At 39.8% G+C, this 25117-nt stretch overlaps 1 protein-coding gene across 1 annotated transcript in view; it reads left to right on the top strand.

Annotated features, from left to right (window-relative positions):
- Positions 1-984: 984 nt before the first annotated feature.
- Positions 985-25117, top strand: part of LOC103255896 (dedicator of cytokinesis protein 3-like) — a gene marked incomplete at its 3' end in the record, with an annotated part of 42963 nt that continues 18830 nt past the window's right edge. Inside the window, exons 1-8 of the mRNA XM_008053810.1 lie at positions 985-1081; positions 5954-6079; positions 16655-16779; positions 18243-18405; positions 18944-19050; positions 19601-19772; positions 20440-20537; positions 24544-24627. Of these exons, the coding sequence (XP_008052001.1) occupies positions 5989-6079; positions 16655-16779; positions 18243-18405; positions 18944-19050; positions 19601-19772; positions 20440-20537; positions 24544-24627 (840 nt within the window). The remainder of the gene's footprint in view (positions 1082-5953; positions 6080-16654; positions 16780-18242; positions 18406-18943; positions 19051-19600; positions 19773-20439; positions 20538-24543; positions 24628-25117) is intronic.

The raw sequence follows: 25117 nt of genomic DNA, 5'->3' as shown, positions 1-25117 counted from the left end.
CTGAGTAACCAATAAAAGATCCTGTGGTTTTTCCTTTGTGTATGCGTCCTGTTTCTGGGATTAGTAGATCCATACCTCTCTAACCAACATGGAACAGGGTAGGACCAGGAAAGTGGGGACTCCCCTCAGTGTCAAGTGGGATTTTTCAAGAGATGACTCTAATCCTATTCCAGTTGTTTTACTAAAGTGTCTGTACTAGGATGGGGAATTACTAGTCTCTGATTCTAAGCTCCATCCCAGGTGATTGTGTGGTTGCAGCTTTCTTGGAATTGTCTTTTAGAGAGGAGATACTAAAATATCAGAACTTAACAGAGGTGGAGTATTGTTCCTCCATTCTCTCATTTGTTCTAATCCTGTAATCCCTAGGAAGGAAATTTTTTCTTACATATTTAGCATCCAGCCTTCTCTGCTAAGTGTTCCTTCTCCCTGACCATGGAGGACTTCATGGTGAATCAAATCCATTACTCTCCCAAGCTTTTTGTCTTATCTTGGCCTCACTGAAATACAACTACAAGCTAATGATATCCACATTACCCTGAGCTTAGTGGAACTTCCTTCTGGGGCCAGTATGAAGACAGTTGTTTGACAGTAGAAAGCCAATGCAATAGCAGTTTCTAAACAGTCGTACTTCTTGAGAAGAACTTTTTTTTCTCTATCAGGAACTTTCCTCTGGGGCCTGGTGTGTATGTAGAAAAGAAAGAACTTCTCACAGGGGATAGTGCTGCTTTCAGAGAGGAGTACATTTTGTCACTTAAAAAATATTTGTAGAGCTTCATTTTAGAGTTTCCACTGTTTGCCCAAGTATGCATCTTTTATACCTAACAGGAAACAGGCCTTGTCTAATTTGTGAAACATGCACTGATTTCTTTAGGAAAATTAAGAATCATTTTCCCCCTCAAAATTAAGAATAATTTCCCCCCTCAACTTAGTGTTGCACAATTGAAACATCAGACCAGATGTTGCATGCCATAACACCTGTCCTTCTGTTGTAGGTGCAACAATGAGAGTGAATGGTCTCAGATCCACGAGAACATCATCCGAAAGTCCAGCGCCAAGTACTCTGCCCCCAGCGCCAGCCATGGTGATGTACTTCTTTGGCTAGAGAATTTTGTGTTGCATTTGCAATTGCTAATAATATAGCACCTCAGTTGGTTGGTACTGATTGACTGCTATATGTAAAGTTCAATTTCCTACAGATGTTGCTTCTTCTGCCCAGGCACATTTTACTAATTCTTTTTATAATAACTTGAGCCCTTTCCTAATATCTGCTGACCAAAATACATTTTGTATTATTTCTGTGATGGATTCCATGTGCTTTGATAGGCAACTTGAGTTCCAGCTTAAATCCAAAATGAGCCAAAGTGTTGCAGGGTGTGTTACATTGTAAAGCCTGTATTTTCCTGAACAAAGATTATATACCTACTCAAAAATAGGTAGATAGATAATCACTTACTTCTCTTTCTTTTCCTGAAAGCCTGATACTAATGAGAATCAATTATTAGTCTGCTAATATCAGTCATTCTGGAATTAGAATAGAAAATCTTGATTTCAAGGAGCTTTAATCTTAGCTCAACGTCTCTAAATTTTCCTTTTCCCTTCCTTTCTTTGAAGCTCTGTTTAAATAATTTCTATCTAAATCTCAGTGAAATTCTACACATTAGATTGTTTTCTAAGTTAAACTTAATTGCTTGATTAAATTAGAACTATTTAAAAGCCTATGAGCCTTTATATACCATTGCAGATAGCTATCTAATTTGCATAGAACCATGTTTCTCCTGACAGTTTTTACCTCTAAATCATTTTATAAACTCTTTATATAATCTTTTTTTTAATTTCATAGACCTTGTTGTAAATTATAAGTTGGCCTTCAATGGCAGTATAAGTCATTGTAAGGCATGACAGTTTCTAAAGAGTATAGTACTTGTTGGAAGGAACGCTGTAATCCCAGCACTTTGGAAGGCTGAGGCGAGTGGATTGCCTGAGCCTGTGGTTTCAAGACCAGCCTGGGCAACTTGGCGAGACCTCATCTCTACAATAAATAAAAAATTAGCCAGGCATGTTAGTGTGCACCTGTAGTTCTGGCTCTTTAGAAAGCTAAGGCAGAAAGATTGCCAGAGCTTGGCAGGTCAACGCCGGGATGGCTGTGAGCGTGCCACTGCACTCCAGCCTGGGCAACAGAGAATGACTCCAACTCAAAAAAAAAAAAAAAGTAAGAAAAGAACTTTGTTTTTTCTCTATTAGGGTCAGCAGATACTCAACTAGGAGGGTGTTTTAAAGGAGATCCACACCAAAAACTATAAAGATTGAGACCTTCAGCTGAAACGATGTGTGGTGGTGGTATAGTGGGGGAGCTGAGAGTCTCTCTCACTGTTTTTAAATGACAGTTTTCCCTTTTGTGTGTGCCTGGATGTCTGGGAGCTCCATGCAGTGTGCTAAAACTAGGCTAAAGCAAGAGACATATGAAATCTTGTAATGAAAATATAGGAAAATCACTAGCAATTGTAAAAACTACCATTCACATCAATATTTGTCATGTGCTTTGTTTTGTTTACTTATTCGATTTATAAAGAGGTGCTGTTGGCTACAAGTTCTTGGGGGCATAATATGATTAAAATATGAACAACATTTAAAAAGAGAAATGCTGGTATTAATACGCTTTTTAAAAACTGAAAGGGCACTTTCCACCGTCACCTCACCAGGTTAAGATGATGAGCTATCTCACTCCCCAGAGTGAGCAGGGTCTGTGCCATCTTCAGTGACTGATTTTGTCCAGAATTCACAGATACTTGCTGTTTAAATAGTGTTAGAAAGACCTCTCTGCTGGGGCACCACAGACTTCAGAAAGCTCAGTTAGAATGGCCTGAGTAAGAGGAAGTCTCTGTGCAGTTGTGAAAAAGACAGGAGGAGGAACAGCCTGCCTTTTTTTGAAGTGTGTTAAAAGATAGGTGAAACCTTGGAAATTACCTGTTTCAACCCCTTCACTAAATAAATGAGGAAATAAGCTCAGTGAAATGGCCTTTCAGCTGAGCCAGAGTAGAACCCAGGTCTCCAGACTCTAGACCACTGGCCTTTCTATGCAATTGCCAAGCTTCTGAGCATGAGTTTTCCACTGCTGGACTCTAGTGTCTTTATGTCAGAGATTTTTATAGATTGCTTAAGGAATAGTCCAGGTCTTTATTATTAGTCTCCTTAATTAAAGATACATCTCCATAAAAATTAATTTACTTTGCTATAAACTGTTACCCATCTTTGTTAAGCAAAACATGGACACTTCACTGCCTTGCAGTTCTGTTTCAGAAGTCATTATTGCTTTTCCTTCAAGTCAAATCATGTAAAAATGCAGAATAAATTGCTACATTGGGTTTGAGTACTGAGAGTAAATGTGTCATTCAGCAGTAACTGTTTAATGTGCAACTTTAATAGATCTGGCTCTTCATTTTTATTGTTGGCCTGTTATATATGTAGCCACAGACTGAACTTTGAGCAATTCCAGCCTCAAGAAGGTTATTAAGGACAAGTGAGAGCAAAGCAGTTAGCCATAAGTTTTCTATTATTTTTAAATGACTATTAACTACAATTTTATTTCCATATCTTGGGTTGAGGTTGGTTTATATAATTAATCCTCATTCAGCATTTCCATAAGGAGGGGCTGAGGAAGCAGGGCACAGGAACAGAGCTAAGTTGCTGCCTTCTAGTATTTTACAAGGGTGTCAGTTTGTCCAGTTACTTTATGTGGACCAGCCTTTCAAGTTCTTTGACTTGAGGGCCCCATTGAGATTATGGGTAGGTAGAACACCAAGTGTTGTGAAGGAACTGGTTGCAGACTTGGTGGTGTGTGAGTGGGTCACTTTCTAAACTATTCATGAAGGCTCTCACACTGAGGACCATGCCTTAGCATTATATGGTATATGCTTCAATCACTTAGGGTTTCTGAACTGGAAAGGAAATCCAGAAGTTCCCAGATCCCAATCCCTTTAAAAAGTAATGTAGTTTGTATAACCACCATTGGTAATTTCATTCTTTGTGTGTCTTTTCACTTAATCTCTTACATAAACTGAAGCCTTCCTTTTATTTGTTATGTTTAGAGTCCAGGATATCTTTGGGTAGCTCAAAACTAGCTATGATTCTCCTGGCACCTTTAGACTACTACATTTTCACAAGTTTCACTTTGCATCTCTAGGCCATTTTTTTTTTTGCTCAGAAAATGCAGACAAAAGGCAGTCAGTGGGTACTTGAATAAGTCCTTGCCAATGCAGAGTGATAAAAGTATACCCACTGATTTTTTTTTTTTTTAATTTGTCGTCTAACCACTATTCCCTCAAATTATGAAAACTTTCATTCTCAGCTGTTTGATTTTCATGCTGGGCTATCTTTTAGGTTAGTAGCTCTCTGTTTTCCCAGAGGAAAAGATTTGATAGATATGTAAAGACAATGAAGATAGATGAGCTGGGGTCATGAGGAAGAGGTGGGTATATCCCAAGCTGTTCACTTTTGCAGAGATCATTGTAGACTTGTTTCTGGCCCCTATGCTTTCATGTTCACAAAGTAACTGTAGTTTAGTCCACCAAGTGATAAAGCTGTGAAAAATTACTTTTAGAGTGGCCAAAATCCCAAACACTTATTATCTAACCAGAATACCAACTGGAATTCCATATGTTTGTCTTTTGGGGCTCTGTGATCCTGGTGTTGATGACAATTGGAATAACATGTTTGAAATACTAGGGTTTCTTGAGAAACCTGAGCTTAGCAGATTCTATCCAGGCTGCAGTAGAACTATATTTCCTCCCTTGGCCCAGCTATGAGAGTATATATTCTAGATTGCTGACATACTTTTACCTGCCAGATATAATATGTGTGACTCTGCTATTTATCTAACTTTTCTCTTTCTCTGCTTCTCTATCACCTCTCTTCTCGCCATTCCCAGACCATTCTTATTCTGTCTCCATTCCAGCTGCTACTTTTCTAATTGTGCTCATTATCATAACAACTTATCCTCTCATTTCTATAGATGTTCATCTTCTGCCTAACTCCCAAATTTATGGGTCATTGAGATTGCCTCAGCACCTAAATTCATCATCCTGTTAACAGCTAATCCCATTCACAATCTCATAGATAACACTTCTTAACTTTATATAGGCTTTACCTCTTATAGCCTTCTAACCATTAACTGCAGTGGAAGCCCTTGAGAGGGTGGAATGAACAGGGAAATTTCAGGAGATTCTAATTTTGTGCAAAATTCCAAGGGTCCAAATAATAAGCCAGAAGCCTGCTCACCTGAGACGATACTATGGATACTCACAAGTTGTGAACAAAGATAATCTGGGGAGTCTAAAATCTTCATGTAGTCTGAAGCAAGGCTTAGTTAGCCTCACAAAAGCACACTCTTTTCCTTGTGGGATGTGATGTCTGCTTTGTTGCTTTCTTTACAAGCTGGTGTAAAGTTGAACCAGCAAGTTGCTTTCTACACTTTGGCATACTCCTTGCATAAATCACAGCATATCTTAGTTTACTCATTTCCTGTGTATGGGACATCCTGGTCCAGTCTTCTCTGGTCACATTTGTTTCTAGTCTGTACATTACTCTAGGTTCTTAAATGTTCACCTTATGTGTCTCAGTCATCTCATTCTATATACACTGGAGAATGATTCACTGGGACCATCCAGACACTAGGAAGGATTATAGAGAACTGAGGGAAAGACAATTCAATCTCCCAGACCTCAGTCTGTGTTTAATAGACTAGATCTCTGGGTTATTGAGGTCACTTTGACTTAAATTCATCTAGCTTTCTAGAATGTTCCTTCAGAATAACGTATACTTTCTGCATCAAAAATTTTCTCAAGGAAAATGCTGAACTTTGTACATTTTCCCTCTAGAAAATATGACTTTTTATATATTTTCCAGTACTACATAGAAATGGATATGTAGGTCTAAGAAAATGCCTTTGTTTTTGCAGGTCTTATCATTTCTTTGCAGCTTCTTCGTGGAGATATGGAACAGATTCGAAGAGAAAATCCCATGATATTTAACAGGGGATTGGCAGTTACAAGAAAATTGGGATTTCCCGATGTCATTATGCCAGGTAGGCAGAAGTGCCTGGGGCCAGGGAGGGAAATGGTTTAGGAGGATAGAGTCTAGTGCTTTTTTCCTAAGCAAGTAATGAACTCTCCTATGGAGGAGCCCTGCAGCTATTAAACACTTCCACATCTCAAGTCACGTTGCTGACTCCAGTCTACAGCCAGCAGCCCCTTTGGCTTTTATAGGCATTTGTTCTTTTCCAGGTATTTGTCACATTCTCCAGTGCAACATGACAATCTAGCAGATGGGCTTTCTTGTCTTCCATGGCGGCTGTATAGCACAAACCAACATAAATCTCCAACATGGAGATTCCTCTTTACACCCTTCTCTTTTATCACATTTCTTATAATTGTCTCATAAGAACTTCCTGCTTAAGGGGAAGAAATACCAAAATACATATCTGCAGTATCAGTGAATCCCATTTGTGTAAGACTAGCAAATATATTTTAATGTATCTTAAAACTAGATCAGGCAGGCAACCCCCTCGGATCCCCTCCCACTGTGAGATCTTTAAAAAAAATAGATCAGGCAAATGGTATAAATTAGGTACTGTGAATAGTACTTCCTGGCCAGTTTCTCAAGAATTGTCTCATCCTCTTCATCTAATACCCAGTGGGAAACCAGGGCAGAAAGTGGGAATGCACAGAGCCTCAAGTGTGGTTCATGTTTCCTAGTCAGGTAGACATGGGTGGGGCTGGAGAAGTAGATCCAAATGGGTATCAGAGCCAAGGGGCCTGTCAGGAGTGAGGGAGAGGTAGAGACATGGTTCAGATGGATGGTAGGTGGTCTGATCACCAGAGAAGACACGAATAAGGAGAAGGAGATCAAAACAGGTGAATGTCTGGTTGTCTGGATAGATTCCAGGAGGTATGGACCTACCCTCTTAGTTGAGTTTAATGCTCTGCTAAAAGTTTGTTTGCTTTTGTCTAAAACACTTGCTTACACCCACTTGCTTATGCCCATGCACATGGAAAAGGCCTATATGGTGGGTTCCAGCTGCCTTCCAACTTGCCTGACTGAGACATCTGTTACCCCATTGATCACCAACGTTGATTCAGCTGATTTGACTGGCGAAGTGGCTATTCCCTTCCTCCCTCACTGTTCCATGTGCATCCCTCCCAAAGCTGCACACTTGGTCAAAGAGGTCAACCATCTCCACTAGAGGAGGACCAATCTTAGGAGAAGGGTATTTGAGTAACTGTATTTCTCTGCTAGAACCTTCAAACAAGCTCTCAACTTGCTGTGCTCAAGTTTACTTCCCGTCACCTTCATTCTTTGTCATCAGACACTGTGAATGCAGAACAAGTTGTTATACACAGCCTTCATCTCCTAGTTATGTACACAGAAGAGTCTTTTGGATAGAAAACCTAGGCTACTAGATCAGTTATGTTTGTCTCTAAATGCTAAGGAGACTTCATGCTTATGAAAGGCCCCCATCTGGCTGTTGTAGTTGTGATGACCTCCATAGGACATTTATCTCTTGCTGTGCTGACACCATTCCTCATCTCTCCCTGGGCTTGGTAATTAGGAAAAGAAGAGCCTAAGCATAGTTTCTGACTTCTTGGCAATGTGGCTGTGAAAAAAGAATAAATGGTGACCAGAATTGACCTGGTCATCTTATTTAAATTAGATATCTAGTATCATGTGGTAGAGTATAATTCTAAGAGATATATTTAAAGTTTCTTTTTTTTTTTTTAATTTATTTGTCTACGATTTGGACATTACCTTTCTAGTGGCCTTCATACACTCATAGGATTAAAACCAAATTAGCCAAGACTAGAAAGGAACAAGATTCAGTCAAAAATGTATTTAAGCAATATTTGATTTTAAGTTACATTGTCAAAACCTCATCTATGGGCCAGGTATAGCAGCTCATCTCAGTGTTTTGGGACACCAAGGCGGGAAGATCTCTTAAAGACAGGAGTGAAAACTAGCCTGAGCAACATAACGAGATCCTGTCTTTATTTATTTATTTATTTATTTTTATTTATTTATTATTTATTTATTTATTTTGGGGGGGTTGGAGTCTCACTCTGTCGCCTAGACTGGAGTGCAGTGGCCACTCCCGGCCACTGCAGCCTCGACCTGCTGGGCTCCGGTGATCCTTCCACCTCAACCTTCTGAGTAGCTGGAATTACAGCCGCATGCTACCACGCCTGGCTAATTTTTTTATTTTATTGTAGAGATGAGGTCTTGCCACCCCAGGCGAGCATGCCTTTAAGTCCTAGCTAGTTGGAAGGCTGAGGTAGGAGGATCACTTGAGCCCAGGAGTTGGAGGTAGCAGTGAGTTATGATCACGCCACTGCACCCCAACCTGGGCAATAGTGAGACCTGTCTCTAAAACAAACAAAAGCAAACAAAACCCTTAATTATGGAAATAAATCTTTGCGGAGTACTCTGCATCTCTTTACATTATTGACCTACAAGTTATGAAGGATTTCTGTGTATGCTAGACATGACTGAAAATATGCAATTTCAGGCAATGGTGAAGCAAGCGGAAGTTAAACTTCCCTGATTCTAAGGAATCAACATATGGTTTACTCCTACCAAGTAGAAGTACTGGACAGTATTGGGAGGTCCAGGTTGGGGCAGTGAGTATGCTGCTTCCTGGGCTGTCTGCCTTTGAAGTACTGAGTGCTATAGCCGAAATTAAGGATTGATTCACAGACAGAAAGCAGTCCTTTTGCATAATCTATACCCTCCTCCACCCTTTCTGAAGAAAGTTTTTTGCACTGGTGGTCACTTTCAAGGTTGTGGGCTGTTGACAACTAACAGTAACGTCCCCCTTAATGTATCCCAATATACTGTCAGAAGAGGTTTGCCACTGCTACCTCCAACACCTTAGGCAAGGTGATAGAACTACACTTGCACATCCTGCTGGAGGAACAGGAAAAGTGTGTAGGAATGTTCTGCATTGAGGTTAGCCTATCTTGGAAAACAGCAACTATGGTAAGAGGTCCCTTAGTGAGTCTACCTCCACCACCCCTCCACTTGCAGCTGGTCCACTCTTCATCTGTGGGAGTATTTTACCTGGGCTGCAGCAGTCCGTCACAGCACTGGTGTCACCAAGTTACAGGAAGTTGCAACTGAATCTTCTGGACACATGAACCCATGGAGAAAGAACAAGGAAAGAAATCATGTCAGTAACTATGAGCATTTCAACACTTAAGTCTGAGAAACTTCTGAAAAGATTAGAATTATCCATAAACTGTGATCCTTATTTTACAACTCTCCAGCATTTGGCAGGAACTATCAAGCCATCATTTAGAAAGGTCTTTGTTAGGATGTCCTAGATAGGTCCTTGTCAAAGCATACAGTCAGATAGTGCCGTAAGGAAGAGTTCAGACAGGCTCGAGCCATACCAGTATCTAATGTGCCATTTCTAAACAGTCTATCTGACATCCTACCATTGCTTTTCATGGGGGTATACATATATACCACACGGATTCTGTGAACATGAGATATCCTGCTCTGTGCGACAACTAAGGCCCTGGCTACACAGTCACCCAGCACTGCTCATGACCCATGGTAATGAGCAAGAAGCAACAGTGGTGTTCCTGATGTTTTGGGAACCAACCCAAGAAATGCTGTCTGGAAATGCCCCTCCTTGAGTCAGAAGTACTCATGGGAATTTATTGATCACCTCACAAAAGACTGTATGTGCTCCATTTTTTAAAATGACTAAAATTCCCATGAGTACTTCTTCCTTCCCTCTAAACTCATTCTAGTTAAGTACAAAAGCTTATATTCTATAGCACATGCTTAGTCCTTTGCTAGATTTTTTTCAAAAAGAAAATGGTCAGGAATGATGAGCAGAATAGGTGTTCAGGTGAACAAGTTGATGTTAACACTGTTCACTGTGACACGTGTCAGAATTAACCATAATAAAACTTTAAAGAGTAAAACTTTAAAGAAAACTGTCAGCCAAAAGACTGTAACCTGAAAAGAATGATTTAAAATATCTTGCTCTAGAAGGTGCTATACCCTTCTTCAGACCATGTCTAAACCAGCAGGGATGTGCTGCCACTTTCTATGGCTCTGTTTCTCTCCTGGAAAATTTGTGCCCTGGAATCAGTGGAAGTACAAGGCTTTGTCTTGTCTTTTTGGAAAGTATGGCATTTTAACCTGTTTTCTGAGCCTTGAATTTCTAAGGTTATCATTTACTGTAGATGATATAGGTCAAATTTCATGTTAGTTGAATAGTCTTTTTATTTGTCATAAGAAATCTATCTATCATATACTATGTTGTCCTAACTGATAACTAAATTTTTTCCTACAGCAGTGGTTGTCTAACTTTAGTGTACATCAGAATCACCTGCAGGACTTAGAAAAACACTGATTTCTGGACCCAATACAAGAGTTTCTGATTTAGTAGAATTGGGGTGGAACCCAACAATTTGCATTTCTCACAAGCTCTCAAGTGATGGTGATGCTGCTGATCTGGGACCTCCTTTAAGAAGCATGTCCTAGACTGTACTCAGCTTTAGGGATGTTTTGCCCCTCCTTGAGTCAGAACTGAGGCAATTACTGCCCTACTCTGGATTGTCCTGAATATGCCTATTAGAAGGCAGCCATGCAGACATAGCATCCCTCTAGAGAACCCTCTGACTCTTGCTCTTATGCTCAGAAACACTGTCCTTTTCTTTAACCCAATAAAAAGTGCATGCATCATCACCAACCTGCAAGTGATGTTTCTTTCTTTTGTTGTTTGTCTTAATTTTTCTTGTTTCTCTCTGTGCTGTCTCCTCATTCTCGCCCCTTTCTTTCTGATGCAGAGATGAAGATAGTTGGGTGTAAGTTCCAGCTCTTGTGTGTCCTGTTTGCTTATTGCCTGCTTTATTCTCGTCTTCATTTGTTTCATGGAATGTTGCAATACTGGGGTGGGGTGTCATGTACATATTATTAATCCTTCATCAGCCTCACTTTTTTGGTAACTGACAAGAAGTAAAAAGAAAAGCTACCACCACCCTATTCTAGAACACTGTGTATTAGTTATGTGTTCATTAGATCTGAAGAAACTGAGGACATATTAGAATGTTTAGAATCTTAACAAGATTAAGATGTGTAAATACAGAAGAGGATTTTTATGTGAGACATACCAGTTACCTTCATTGAAAAGAAAAGAAGTCATGCTTATTCCAAGCCACAAAGAGTCAGAAAGCTGCTCTTTTCAGCTCTGTTGGGCACACTTTAAACAAAGAGAGCACACAGAGACATGACTTTTGGAAGAAAGTGCTCCTCAAGGGGAATGATGAAGTTATTCGCCACAATTGAGTTCATGGGACTGTAGTCAGAGTGTCAAATGAGGCTTTGGCAATGCCTCTAAGGAATGATCACCTCTAGTCCCACAGGAAGTTGGAAGACCATCACAGTCCTGACCTGGAAAATAAATAAATATGTAGTGATGTCACACTATGTCCATACCTGACATCCTATTAGGGCAGAAATTATCACTGACTTTGTAGTGATAGAAACCTGAAATGTGACACTGAAGACATGGTGAGAAAAGTAAAGAACCCATCTTTTCTAGGTACACTAAAGAAGTCCTACCAAGAGTATTTTTTTTCTCTTTTTCAAGAAAATTATGCCTACTACAAAATAAAATATTGGTCATATGCCCAAAACCATCCTAGCTGAATGGTAGTTAACATCTCTGTATTTCCATCTATACGTTTAGGAGACTTCCTTCTATTCCTCCAAGAGATAGAAGTAGCACCATCCCAAGATAGAAGTAGTACCATACCTACATGATTTTAGGGAAATATACACATCCATAGAGGCTCCTCCTAATCCTGTTAGAAGTAGACAACATATAAATAATATAGTATTAAATACTATTATACTTGAACCTAATGCCTCCTAGTATGTATTGTAATTTATACAGAAGGAACATAAATATTATAAAGAACCCAAATCAGACTGAGTGCCCAAACTTGTTTGGGCCTTTCTGGATCGTTTTTACTGGGATGGAATTCCGCATAGGCTAGAACTAGTGAGACTTATGACCCTACATTCCAAATAAGGCGGGAGTATCTGGCAAGAGGTTCTCTTGCTAACAAATGCTGTGGTGCCTTTGCACTGGACCTCAGACGTTCTGAGACCTTTATGGAGAGTACCCTTAGTAAAGACATGCAAGCATGTCATCACCTCTGTTTCTACAGAGTCATACTAGGAGACAGGTCTACTTCAGACAGTCAACCCTGTCACAGCTGGACACTGTAGAACATGGTAACTCTCATAGTGCTCCCTAGCCTCCTTAGAGTTCTGGTGGCTGAAAAGCAGTGGTTTTTTGTTTTTTGTTTTGTTTTGTTTTTTTAAGACCTCTCACTCTGTAAGGACTCCACAGTATTTCAAGCCAATTCCTGCCATAATAAGATAGCCTCTGGTTCATTACCTGCTCTATCCCAGCAGTTGTTTGTATAGAGTCACAGGAATCTATTTTTGATGTGCAGTTGCATTGTAGTGCAGCTGTTCTTCAGACATAAACATTTCAAGCCAGGTATCCGCAAACTATAGCCCATAGGCCAAATCCAGCCAGCAGTCTGTTTTTGTCTGCTTGCCAGCTAAGAATGATTTTCTACATTTTTTAAAGGGTTGTAAAAACAAAGAACACCTGACAGACACGTGACCCACACAGCCTAAAATATTTACTATCTTGTCTTTTATGGAAAAAGTTTGTCAACCCCTGCAAACTTAAGTTCCTAGTTCCCTGACCTCCACATGTACCAACAGCAGACACTGACTATCATATGAGACTGTGAAAGAAACAGAAACTATTCTGAGGTCCTCTTACAAGAAAAGCCTCAAATTATTCATCTTCGTTCAAGAAACTCTGTTGCATGTTACCTGAGCACTCAGAGATGTGAGGCATTGCTGATGCTATAAGATGCTCTGCCAACCTTAGGAAGCACAGGACACCCAGCAAAGGGTGGCAGGGCTTCTCAACACCCTTCTAAGAGAGAGCCCTATCATCAGGGAAACCCTCAGCAATACCTGCTTATACTCCATGAAGAAATGCCTCACCCTTCCAGAACTCCTCCATGCTACCCTTAGCCTCTTAGGCTGCCTTCACTTCCAGCCAGATGTCATCATTGTCCTCCCAGCAAATCTCCACATTCTGGTTTCCTAGTTTGGTGATAAAACACACACACACACACACACACACACCCAGGACTCAAGGAATCTGAAGGTATGAATGCTAGAAATCCATTTTTAACAAGCTCTCCAGGTTATTCAACTAGCCAGGCATTGATCTGCAAACTCCAAAATCACTGTTCAGATTTTTCTGTTTCTCATCCTCATTGTAATATCCCTATCCTCATCCTTCTCCTGGTACTATTTCCTGGTAATTGGTACTAAGTTCACCAGAGGCTCCTGGAAACAGTGCCTTAACCCAGAAGCACGATTCAAGTGATAGGTTTTGTGAACATGTAACACGCAATGAGGATGGCTAAAGAGAAGGGAGCCCAGAGAGGCTATCTGTAAGGCAGGTCTGGGTTATTAGATCACTGGAGCTGTCCACATTTGCTTCTTCTTAGGTGTTCTCCTAGTTACAGGAGAATTCGTGGAGAATTTTATTTAAATGATCCCCCAGAGAGATTCCCCCCACACCCAGCAGCATTAAGTTTCACAAAGTGCCATTCTTGAAACTGAAACCATAATTTGCAAAATTGCTGGCCTTAAGGCAGCCTAATAACTTTTCTGACTGAGAATAGCCCTGGTCTGGGCAGATCTGTTCTCTAATTGATGAAATCAAACTGCTTCAGTCTGGTGACCTGTATTGATAAATTTTCTTAGATGATTACCAATAGCATTCTGTTTTAAAAATAATGAAAACTGTAGGACTATCTAGCCCAATTCTTCCACTTTGAAATTGGCATTTTGCCTTCAAAACTGAGTACACTCAATAAAAGCACAGATTACTGGGTACGGTGGCTCACACCTGTAATTCCAGCACTTTGGGAAACTGAGGCAAGAGGATTGCCTGAGCCCAGGAGTTCGAGACCAGCCTGGGCAACATGGCGAGAGCTCGTCTCTATAATAAATTTTAAAATTAGCCAGACGTGGTGACACGTGCTAAATCCCAGCTACTTGGAAGGCTGAGGCTGAAGGATCGCCTGAGGTCAGCAGGTTGAGGCAGCAGAGGTTGTCATCATGCCACTGCACTCCAGCCTCGGTGACAGAATGAGACTCCAACTTAAGAAAAAAAAAAAAAGCACAGATCAAATTCTGCCTTTAGCAATAACCAAGACAGTGCCTAGTTTTATGTTAGTATTTTGTTTGATAGGAAAAGATTGAAAATGTTTCGTTTAAAGGACATATTTATTGTAGCATGGTTAACCTGTATATAGAGCCACAGAAACTTAAAATGTTTGTACAAGCTAGAATAATATTGATGGTAACTGGCAGCTATCTGCTTTTAAAAGTCACATGGATTACCTTGAGAATAACTTCCAGAGAGTACAAACTAGGGTAATGAACCCACGCACCTATTCTTTTCTGAAAATCAACAAATTTGCATCAAAATTTTCTGGACTATTCACCTTGTGCTAAATCAGTCTGGAAATTGAATAGTTACTCAACTTCCATGGGAAAACTAATGTACAGCTAAAAAGACTTTTTAAAGAAAGCTCTGTTTCATTTGTTTAACATTCCAACTATAGCCAATTATGATTTATACCATTATAATAGCAATAACCCATAGTAAATTTCCCAGTTAAGTTTGAATCCTACTTTTAGGACTACTTTTATTCAGACTTTGCCCTGGTAGCAAACTGATGAATTGAGTTTCCTTTCCTTTTCTATCTCCCTTCCCTTCTCTGTCCTACTCTGTACATCTGAGTGCTCTAAATGGTATATGCTGGAAGGACCCAAGCAGCAATGTCCAAAGGAAACTGATTAAGCTTCCAAACTAATCAGAAGTCAAAGCAGAGGCTCCACCCAGTTTAGGAGTCCGTGCAGTCTGTACAGACTGCAAGGATGGACACCTTCAAGGCTATCTCACATGTGCAACAGTTGCATTTGTGAATGATTTTCAGAACATATCCTCCTTTTCCCTTCATGGTAGCCTCAGGGTTGCTTGTTTTGGGAACAGGATGGCTTTCACACATAGAGAAAGTTCTCAGGTATCCCAAAGAATGAGTAATTGCTTGTCATGAACTAATCTTCCCCACTTGAGCCACAGAGTTTTTTTGGTTTTGTTTTTGATGGTTGGGCTCATTCTGTAATAAGAAATCACAGTGTTTTTAAGAACTTTCATTATGCAACCAAGTAACGTGATTGCAACATTGCACCCCTGGGATAGAAAGTGGCCTTAAGAATGGCAGGACTAGTCATGAAGCCTCACATATGTGCCAGTCCTGGTCTATCCTGGTCTATCCCTGTTTCATGCATGAGAGATACTCAGACACTTTCATAATTAGAATCAGTGCAGAAAAGAGAGCATTGTCATGTAGCTCTGACCAAGCCATAAAGCTCACTTACTAACCAAAAACAAGCCCTGTTTCTGTCATTGTGATTCCAGGTAATAAGCATATTTTTATGTACTAGTTTTTCTAAGAATGAAGTGGAAAGAATATCTGGCTTCTGAATTGACTTGTTTTACAATTGTTCCATCACCTTTCATTTGTTTCTTCAGGTTAATACATCTTCACTTTGGTCTTAACCTGTTTTCCTTTGCCTTCTTCTTCCTTTGAAAATTTTTTTTCTCCCACAGATCTTACTATATATATTTTTAAGGTCAAAATCCCTTCTTTAGAACATGTGAATAAAACGGTCATGTTACAGATTTAAAAACTTAGAGCAGCCTAAATAAACACTTGTACATGAACAGGCAACCCTGTCTCCCTCAGCTCATCCCCCTAAAAGGCAGATGTGACCTGGGTCATTTTAGACTTACAGTTTGAGCTTCTCCTGCCCAGTCTTGAGCAGCAGAGATGGGAAAAATGGACTTGGGGTCAAAGCACAGGAAAGCAACAAAAGCACATCAGGTTGCCCCACTGCCTTATCATCTATGCTTCTAGAGAGTGATTTATCAGGACACTTGCAAACAAGTAAAAGAAGAAGTAACAAGTAGTCCAGTGACCTCTGTCTGACATTCAGCAGGGAATAGGACTTGGACCAAAGCCTCCAGAAGGAAGGAAAAGTAGTATATTTTTAGTCAGACTCAGAAGAGTTGGAGGTTGAAAAAAGAAAACCTATAACACCTATAAGTCTATAGAAGATAAATTTTTTGAGGGAAAAGACATAGACATAGATTAAAATAAGTGTTATTCCTATTGATTCTAGAATCTTTCTTCTTTAGGAGGCTTAGATTATAGCCATTCCTCTGGAGAGGAGATAGTTTGAACACCTACAATCTGAGAGAACACCTTTAGAATTCAGACTTAGAGAACACATGACTAACAAACTTGAGTACTGCTTCATTGGTATTGGTGGAATGTCCATCATTATTAACCAAGCTTGGAATGCTCTAAGCACCACCTGAACCCCAGAGGTTCCTAATGCTAGCCTGGTCCTTCATGCAAAGGGGGCAGTACAGCTTCTGTAGTCATAGGACATGGCATTTTTTTCCCCACAGGTGATATCCGCAATGACCTGTACCTAACCCTGGAGAAGGGAGATTTCGAGAGAGGGGGAAAGAGTGTACAAAAGAATATTGAAGTGACCATGTATGTGCTTTACGCAGATGGAGAAATCTTGAAGGTAAAGCTTTCCAGTCAGTCATTTGGAATAGAGGCTAATCCTGTAATAATCCTTTGTGGACTTTGTCCAGAGGCCCATTCCCTTCAAGTAGAACTGAATTCAAATCATCCCATACGCATTTTTCTCTGCCTTTTTCTTTCTTGAAGGAAACCCTACAGTGTTATACAGCCTTTGTAGAAATTCTTTCTAGTGTCTGACCTGAATCCTTCCTGCTCCAATTTGAACCTATTCCCTATAGTTCTGCCCTACATGTTACCTCTTCTACCATTTCACCTAGGATAGAACTGTCTACTTTTGGTAACTGTTATTAGGTCCCACTCTGCCTTTTTACTTCTTGAGCTAATACAGAAAATTATATTTGAACTTTGGTTGAGGGTGGGACTTAGACACTAACTTGCTGGTACCACTTATAGAACAAAGAACAGCAGACTCTGGCTCTGGAAGATTGAAGCCAATGTAGCACAGGTATCCTCTATCATTCTTCATTGAAAATGAAGACTTGGAGTGCAGTTTTTCTGTTGTCATTATCTCAGTTTGTCCCTCAGTCATATCATGCTGAAGTCCTTGGTGAATAACAAGACACCACTTGTAGTACACTTGGTAGAAAGCAATTTTTACAGACCTTGCTTTTATGTGTTGGCAGTAGCCCTGTAAGATAGGCAGAACCGGAATGACCATCCTCATTTTATAGAAGGAAAGGTAAAATTAGTCAAAATTATCTACCAAATCAAGACAGAAAAAAGAATGTCAAAATTATGGTATAAACAATTATTTGTGTATCATTTTTAAACCTAACTGAAGGATTTAGGCGTGTTCATTATTTGCAAGGAAAATGCCTAAGGCAGGAGAGCTGTCACATCACCCCTGTGTGGACAGGGAACTGCTCCTGATTGTGTTGCCCAAAGCTTCCTTTCCTCTGGGGCAGGGGTATGGGCCGCCCGCGGTCTGTATCTTCATGCCAATATTTTGGAAACAGGTTAAGTTAAATCTGGCCTAACTTGTTTATGTCCAAAGAAAGTTAGCCAAGGGCAACCTACAATTCCAGTCCAACATTGGGCTGAGGAAAATTAGAAAACAGGTTGTCTTCACATTGTAACTTAATTTTTTTTCTGATCTGGTGAAATGTTACACATAGTTAATTCTCTTATGGAGCTTGTTGTTTCCTTTTTTAGTGAGGATGAAGAGCCTACCTTAGAGATTCAGATGCACCACCCAGCTTCCCTCTAGTTTGAGCAAATGTGTTTGTCTGCCTCAAGAAAAACAAGGAGCATTGTGACTGCTAATTCTTTATACCATCTACATAACTGCTTCCAAAAGTACTGAATTTAAGTCAAATGCATTTTCTCATCTCATAGATTTTGCCTGGTGCAAAAATGAGATCTTTAGACAAGAGAAAGTAAAGTATTCTAGTGAAGCAGAGAAATCCAAGGAAGTTGACATCCTACTTTGTTTCTCTCTTCCAGGATTGCATCAGCTTGGGTTCAGGAGAGCCAAATAGGAGTTCCTACCACTCCTTTGTCCTCTACCATAGTAATAGTCCTCGTTGGGGAGAAATTATCAAATTGCCCATCCCGATTGACCGGTTCCGGGGCTCCCACCTGCGCTTTGAGTTCAGACATTGTTCCAGTGAGTGAGACTTCCCTCCCCATTCCCTTGTGGCTATTAATATAACTCTCTCTTCTCTGGAACAGAACTAAGTGGGTTCTTATTACTAGGGCAAGAAGACAAGGAGTTGGGAGTAAATGGGTTCTCAGAGACGGGATGTCATCAGAGGCTGTTCTTTGGACTGTCAAAGAAGCGATTTCAAAAACCATGAGATCTGGTATTGGCCCTTCCTAGTATCTGCCCTAGTATCTGAAATTAACCATTGTCTTTCTTCTTTAGGTATTTCCTTTGTACCTATTAAACTGCTTCTTAAAGAGCCCTTGGTTCATCAGGACTGCCATTTAGTTTCTGTTTGAGTCTACATAGCCTGTAAAACCTTGGGGTATAAGTGAAAACTCATTACAGTGCTATTTTTTTTTTTTTATCATTCCTGCAGTCAGGTTGCTACCTAGTTAATGAAAGAAGTAAGGGGCAAAAGAGCATAGGTGATAAGCACAAGAGGAATGTCTTAGAAAGCAAAGTAAGGATTAAAATAACTAATACTTGGCTCTGATTGCAGCAAAGGACAAAGGGGAAAAGAAACTCTTTGGCTTTGCATTCTCACCCCTGATGCGTGATGATGGCACCACCCTTTCAGATGATATTCATGAGCTTTATGTGTACAAGGTATGGGGACTATCTTTCTGTCATTCTTACTGCTCATCCCCCTAAGGCCACTCTCACACATGGTTCTCAAGTGGTTTTCATTGGGCAGGCCAGAGGATCCATGGCAATGCACTGAGGAGTGACAACAAGATCGGGCTGGCTTTTGTCTTCTAAGTGCAGTGGACTTCCTCCTAAAAGTAATACCTACAGATTCTTTGTTTCCTACCTTTCACTCCACTGGATGAAAATCCATTACCAACCTTTCTGTGCCATTATGGTCTTGGCTACTACATTCTGAGTCCTGGTACTGTCAGCTATTATAGCAGAGCTGCTACCCAAGGTTACTTGCATACCAGCCGGAAGCTACATGCCCTACCGTGTTCTGTTTAAAAGGCACATGAACTGTCCTTGGAAGTTTCTGAACAGAAAGCACTCTTCCAAGAGGACCTAAGGCTCAAGTTTTAGCCTTAGGAAGATGAGAGCAAATATCAACCCAGAAATTCCCTGGGACATGGTTTTTTCATGTGGCATGGCTCAAGAAACATTCTCTGTTCTCTACTTTTGCCTACAGTGTGATGAGAATAGCACATTTAACAACCATGCTCTGTACCTGGGCCTGCCCTGCTGCAAAGAGGACTATAATGGCTGCCCTAATATCCCTTCTAGCCTCATCTTCCAGCGCAGCACCAAAGAGTCTTTCTTCATTTCCACTCAGCTCTCCTCTACCAAACTCACCCAGAACGGTAGGTGATGATGCCTGCAGGGTGGTGCCCTTCACTGTCCTCAGTTATTTATTCCACATTGCTAGTGCATGTTAAGGGAGGCAGAAATTATTCCTTCTTTGTGCCACAAAAATGGGCTTCTTTTCATTTAAAGTTGAAGGAATTACTTGGTGATAGCAGCCTACAGAATTTTCCTAGTTTTAGTACTTCCACAGTACACAGCCAGGGTTCATAGATATGTATTTGACCTTGATGTTAGCACTAAAGAGTCTGTTGTGGCCGGGCTTGGTGGCTCTGCCTGTAATACCTGCACTTTGGGAGGCCAAGAAGAGTGGATTGTCTGAGCCTGCAGGTTCAAGACCAGCCCAGGCAACTTGGTGAGACCTCATCTCTACAATAAATAGAAAATTAGCCGGGCATGATAGCATGTCTGTAGTTCCAGCTACGTGGAAGGCTGAAGCAGAAGGATTACCAGAGCCCAAAAGGTCTACGCTGGGGTAGCCATGAGCATGCCACTGCACTCCAGCCTGGGTGACAGAGTGAGACGCCAATTCAAAAAAAGAGTCTGTTGTGATGCTTGCAGCTAATTCTGTTCCTCTAGATTCCATCTGTCCTTAATTGGGAGAGTTTGTTCCTTACTTGACCTTAGACTAGCCAGGGTTCATCATCTTTTGGTCTTGCTTTCTAGTGGACCTCCTAGCTCTGCTGAAATGGAAGGCATTCCCAGACCGAATCATGGATGTACTAGGGCGGCTGCGGCATGTCAGTGGGGAGGAAATTGTTAAGGTATGTCTTCCACATAATTTGAACATACTTCCTGAAGAAGAATCTTGGCAGAAGACCTTACTTCCTCATGATTTGTGCCAGTAAACCTCTAAGACAATTTCTCCAGTTGGCTTTTTGTTTTGTTTTTGTTAGCATTTTTTGAATATTTTTATTTTTAATGTTATTTTTAATTGGCAAATAATAATTGTTTAAAATAATTGTATATGTTTATGGGGTACAATATGATGTTTTAACATATGTTTATAAAGTGGAATGATTAAATCAGACTGATTAACAAATCCATCACCTAACAGTCTTATCATTTTTTGTGGCAAAAATATTTAAAATCAACTCATTTAGCAATTTTGAAATATACAATACTTTATCATTAATTATAGTATTATTAATGCACTATTCTCTGCAGTAAATCACTATAGTTTATTCCTCCTGTCTAACTGTAACTTTGTACCCTTTGATCAACATGTCCCCTTTCCCCATCCACCCCTCTCCCCAGCCTCAGGTATCCCTCATTCTACTCTCTACTTCTGTGAGTTCAACTTTCTTAGATTCCACATATAAGTGAGATCATGTGGTATTTGTCTTTCTGTGCCTAATCTGTTTCACTTAGCGTAATGTCTTCCAATTCCATCCATGTTGTTGCAAATGACAGGATTTCCCCCTTTTATGCCTGAATATTCCATTTTGTATGTATGCCACATTTTCTTTATCCATTCATCTACTGATAGATGCCTAGTTTGTTTCCATATCTTAGCTATTGTGAATAATGCTACAATGAAAATGGGAGTGTAGACATCTCTTGAGCATACTGATTTCAATCCCTTTGGATATATATACCCAGTAATGGGATTGCTGGATCATATAGTAATATTATTTTTAATTTTCTGAGAAACTTCCATACTGTTTCCATAGTGGCTATATTAATTTACTTTCCTATGAACAGTATACAAGAGTTTCTTTTTCTCCATACCCTTACCAACATTTATCTTTCATCTTTTTTACAGTAGCCATTCAGACAGGTTGAGATGATATCTCATTGCGGTTTTAATGTATTTCCCTGATGATTAGTGATATTGAGCATTTTTTTCACTTATCTATTGACCATTTGTGTGTCTTCTTTTGAGAAGTGTCTGTTTGGGTCCTTTGCATATTTTTTGTACTGGATTGTCTTAATATGGAGTTGAGTTTCTTATATATTTTTGGCTGTTAGCTCCTTTTCAGAGATACATGGATTGGTAAATATTTTCACCCAACTCATGGGTTGTCTCTTTTCTCTATTGTTTCCTTTGCTGTGCAAAAACTTTTTAGTTTGGTGGAATACTATTTGTTTATTTTGGCTTTTGTTGCCTTTGCTTTTGGGACCATATCCAAGAAATTATTATTTTGGATTTTTTTTAAAGTTTTTTGTTAGCTTATCTTTTTAAAAAAATTATGAATTATATCAGGTTGATTACATTTTTCAAACTATATTTAGGTTATAAACCCTATTTTCTGTTTTTCTTCCCAGAGAGCAACATGATAAAGAGTGGTGGTAAAAGCATTCTCTCAGAAACAATCCCAGTGCTTTTTGCTTCCTATATTCCTTTAGGTCTCTTCTCCTTTCTCATTTTCCTTATTTTGTAATCTTTACCACAAACCTAGCATGATATCTTTCTGACTCTACTCACCCGATTATAAGAACTCTAAATACTATGTGCTAACTTGTAGCTGCTGACTTTGCCCAAGCTCTCACTTGGATTCCATACTAGAGAACCCTTTCTTAGACCTATCTTAACTGCTGTCTCCTGGTACCTTTGTGACATTTCCCATCAACCCTAGCAGGCTGATGTCAATACTGACAGTCCCCAGCTGTCTTCATAGGCCTCTCTGGACAGAGTGTTTGCTCACCTGTTTTTAGCACAAGGAAACCCCCAAGAACTTCCTGGTGGTAAAAGCCCATCAGGTGATTCCTCCACAGTAGACTGGACTCTACAGAGGAAAGTGGAGATACTTTTAGTCTTTGGTAAGAGCAATGAAATTTAGGCTACAGATTAAATTTCAAGAAGGCATCCTGTCTACAATGAGCATTCTTAGCTCTGCAATCACAAGTATCCAATCAGTTGGCACAAATGTATCATCTGTACTTGCAGTTCATGGCTTCACTGACCCAGAATACACAGCACAGTATCTCCAAACAAGAAATAGTTCCAAAGTCTGTGTACATTTATGAAGTTGATGTGGGAATTTTGTTTTAATTAATTAATCATATTGTCATAAACATTTTAACGCATCACAAACATTCTAATGCTAGTTTTGAAACATAAGATTCTACTCTTATTTTATTTCTAAGCATATTAAAAATATCAACCAATAAACAAACAAGCTATTAAGAAGTTTGTGATCTTTTTAGGAGTGAGCTGTTATGTTTCTGAGAAGAGAACATCCTTCCAGCATATCTGGTTTTAATATAGATAATTTGTCTCCAGCTAGCCAGAAGAGAATGTGCTAGCATTTTGAGATTCTTAAAAACTTTTTATTGAAAAATTTCAAGCATACACAAAAGTACAAAGAATAGCATAAAGAACCCTACATTTATCTCTTACCCAGCCCAGGTAACCATTAACCCATGGCCAATCTTGGCCCGTCATTATTACCCCATTCTACACCTTCTACCTCATATTGTTTTGAAATAAATTACAAACATTGTATCTTTTAAATTGGGATTTGATTGGAAGAATGTTAGACTTGATTTTTAAAGACTGCAAGCACATCCATCAGGGTTTATTAATCTCTTCCTTTGCTTTTCATCTCAAAAATAATAATATAAAGACACATGCTCAAATAACAACAAAAAAACACTGCCACATTTTTTTACCCCTATTGACAACCTTCATTGGCTGCATTCTCCCTTCTCCTGTTCTTAGATGTGAAGAGTGTCTACAGGCAAAGCTTAGTTTGCCACACTCTTACCCAAACATACTCTATATAGTTAAGCTGCAGTAGAGAGCAAGGGGCTACTGAACTTTTGGGGGTCCCAGGAAAGTGAACTCTTTTTCCCAAAATGAATTTGGCATCAGGATCACTTAGATTGTTTTTGTTTCGAAGTTGCGCTTCTGCACTGCTGGTGGGAATGCAGACTAGTACAACCTCTTTGGAAGACAGTGTGGCAATTTCTGAAAGAACTAGAAATTGACCTTCCATATGGCCCAGCAATTCCCCTATTGGGAATATACCCAAAGGAACTCAAATTATTCTACAAAAAAGATACCTGCGCACGTATGTTTGTTGCAGCTCCATTCACAATAGCAAAAACATGGAACCAACCGTGTTGCCCATCGAAGCTGGGCTGGATTTAAAAAATGTGGTACATATACATAATGGAATATTATGCAGCCATAAAGAAGGACAAATATATAGACTTTGCAGCAACTTGTATGGATTTGAAGTTGATTATACTCAGTCATTTATTACAGAAACAAAGAACAGAGTTCCATATGTTCTCACTCATAAGCAGACCTTGAGCAATTATAATGCTATAAGAAGGCGACTGGCAGTAGTGGGAAACTGTCAAGGGAGTGGGGTGGGATTGGAAATTGAGGGAAACTGCTAGGGGAGGGAGGGGCATACCTCATCAACAAGGATACCTGCATGATCAATGTTTATATATACCTAACTCTGAAATGTACCCCATGTCTTTATAATGAAAAATTTTTTTAAAGTTGCTATTTTGCATGGGTATTATATGTTTTTAGGTAATTGCTTTTTCCTTAGAAGTTTAACACTTACCCAACAGGAAGATCCTCCTCTCTCAGGACCCTTTGGGCTATAAGCAACACCTCAAGTCCACTTAGTTATCCCTTAGCTAAGTGGAGGCACAGAGTACTAGATGATTTTTAAGTGGCGTTTAGAGATCCTATAAGATGTTTCACTTTTCTTATTGGGAGCTAAATCCATTGGTTTGGTGTATGGAAGTTTGATCGTGCATCCAACGTTCTGAGGCCTGAGCTCTCTGTTTTTCCTGTTGTTTCAGTTTTTACAGGACATCTTAGATACACTCTTTGTGATTTTGGATGATAATACAGAGAAATACGGCCTCTTGGTTTTTCAGTCTCTGGTAAGTCACCTTCCTGACTTTTTATTATTCCTGTCACATATTTCAAAAAATTTAAGGGAAGCAGTGCATTAGAATGAGTCAGCACAAATGTAAATATTTCCAATAGAATATGGACTGAAGAGTGTCACCTAAGGAAGACCAACTAACCTACCAAGCAGATCCCTCCAAGATTAAATTTGAAGAATTCGGCATGGTCTGCTCCAGACCGTGGCTTTATAGTTCTAGATACTCAGCCTCATCACTACAGGGTTGCCTGGCCCCTGAAATAGTGACCCCATTAGCCAGAAACTCGTAGACTAATAGAGGAAACCAGATGGCCCATTTTTTCACTTATAAAGTCAGATATAACCATCGGGAAAAGCAGACTTACTCATGCTGGTCTCCAGAGACCTATGCAGTTCCAGAGGTCTCTAGATACTGTCTCCTTCTCTGCAGTTGTTTTGGAACCAGGGTCTCATAAGGTTGGTTAATGAAAATGAACAGCAATTTG

The sequence above is a fragment of the Carlito syrichta genome, unplaced genomic scaffold, assembly GCF_000164805.1.
Source record: "Carlito syrichta isolate Samal-C Ts95f unplaced genomic scaffold, Tarsius_syrichta-2.0.1 Scaffold288665, whole genome shotgun sequence".
Lineage (NCBI taxonomy): Eukaryota > Metazoa > Chordata > Mammalia > Primates > Tarsiidae > Carlito > Carlito syrichta.
This window is presented reverse-complemented; position numbering and strand designations above follow the sequence as displayed.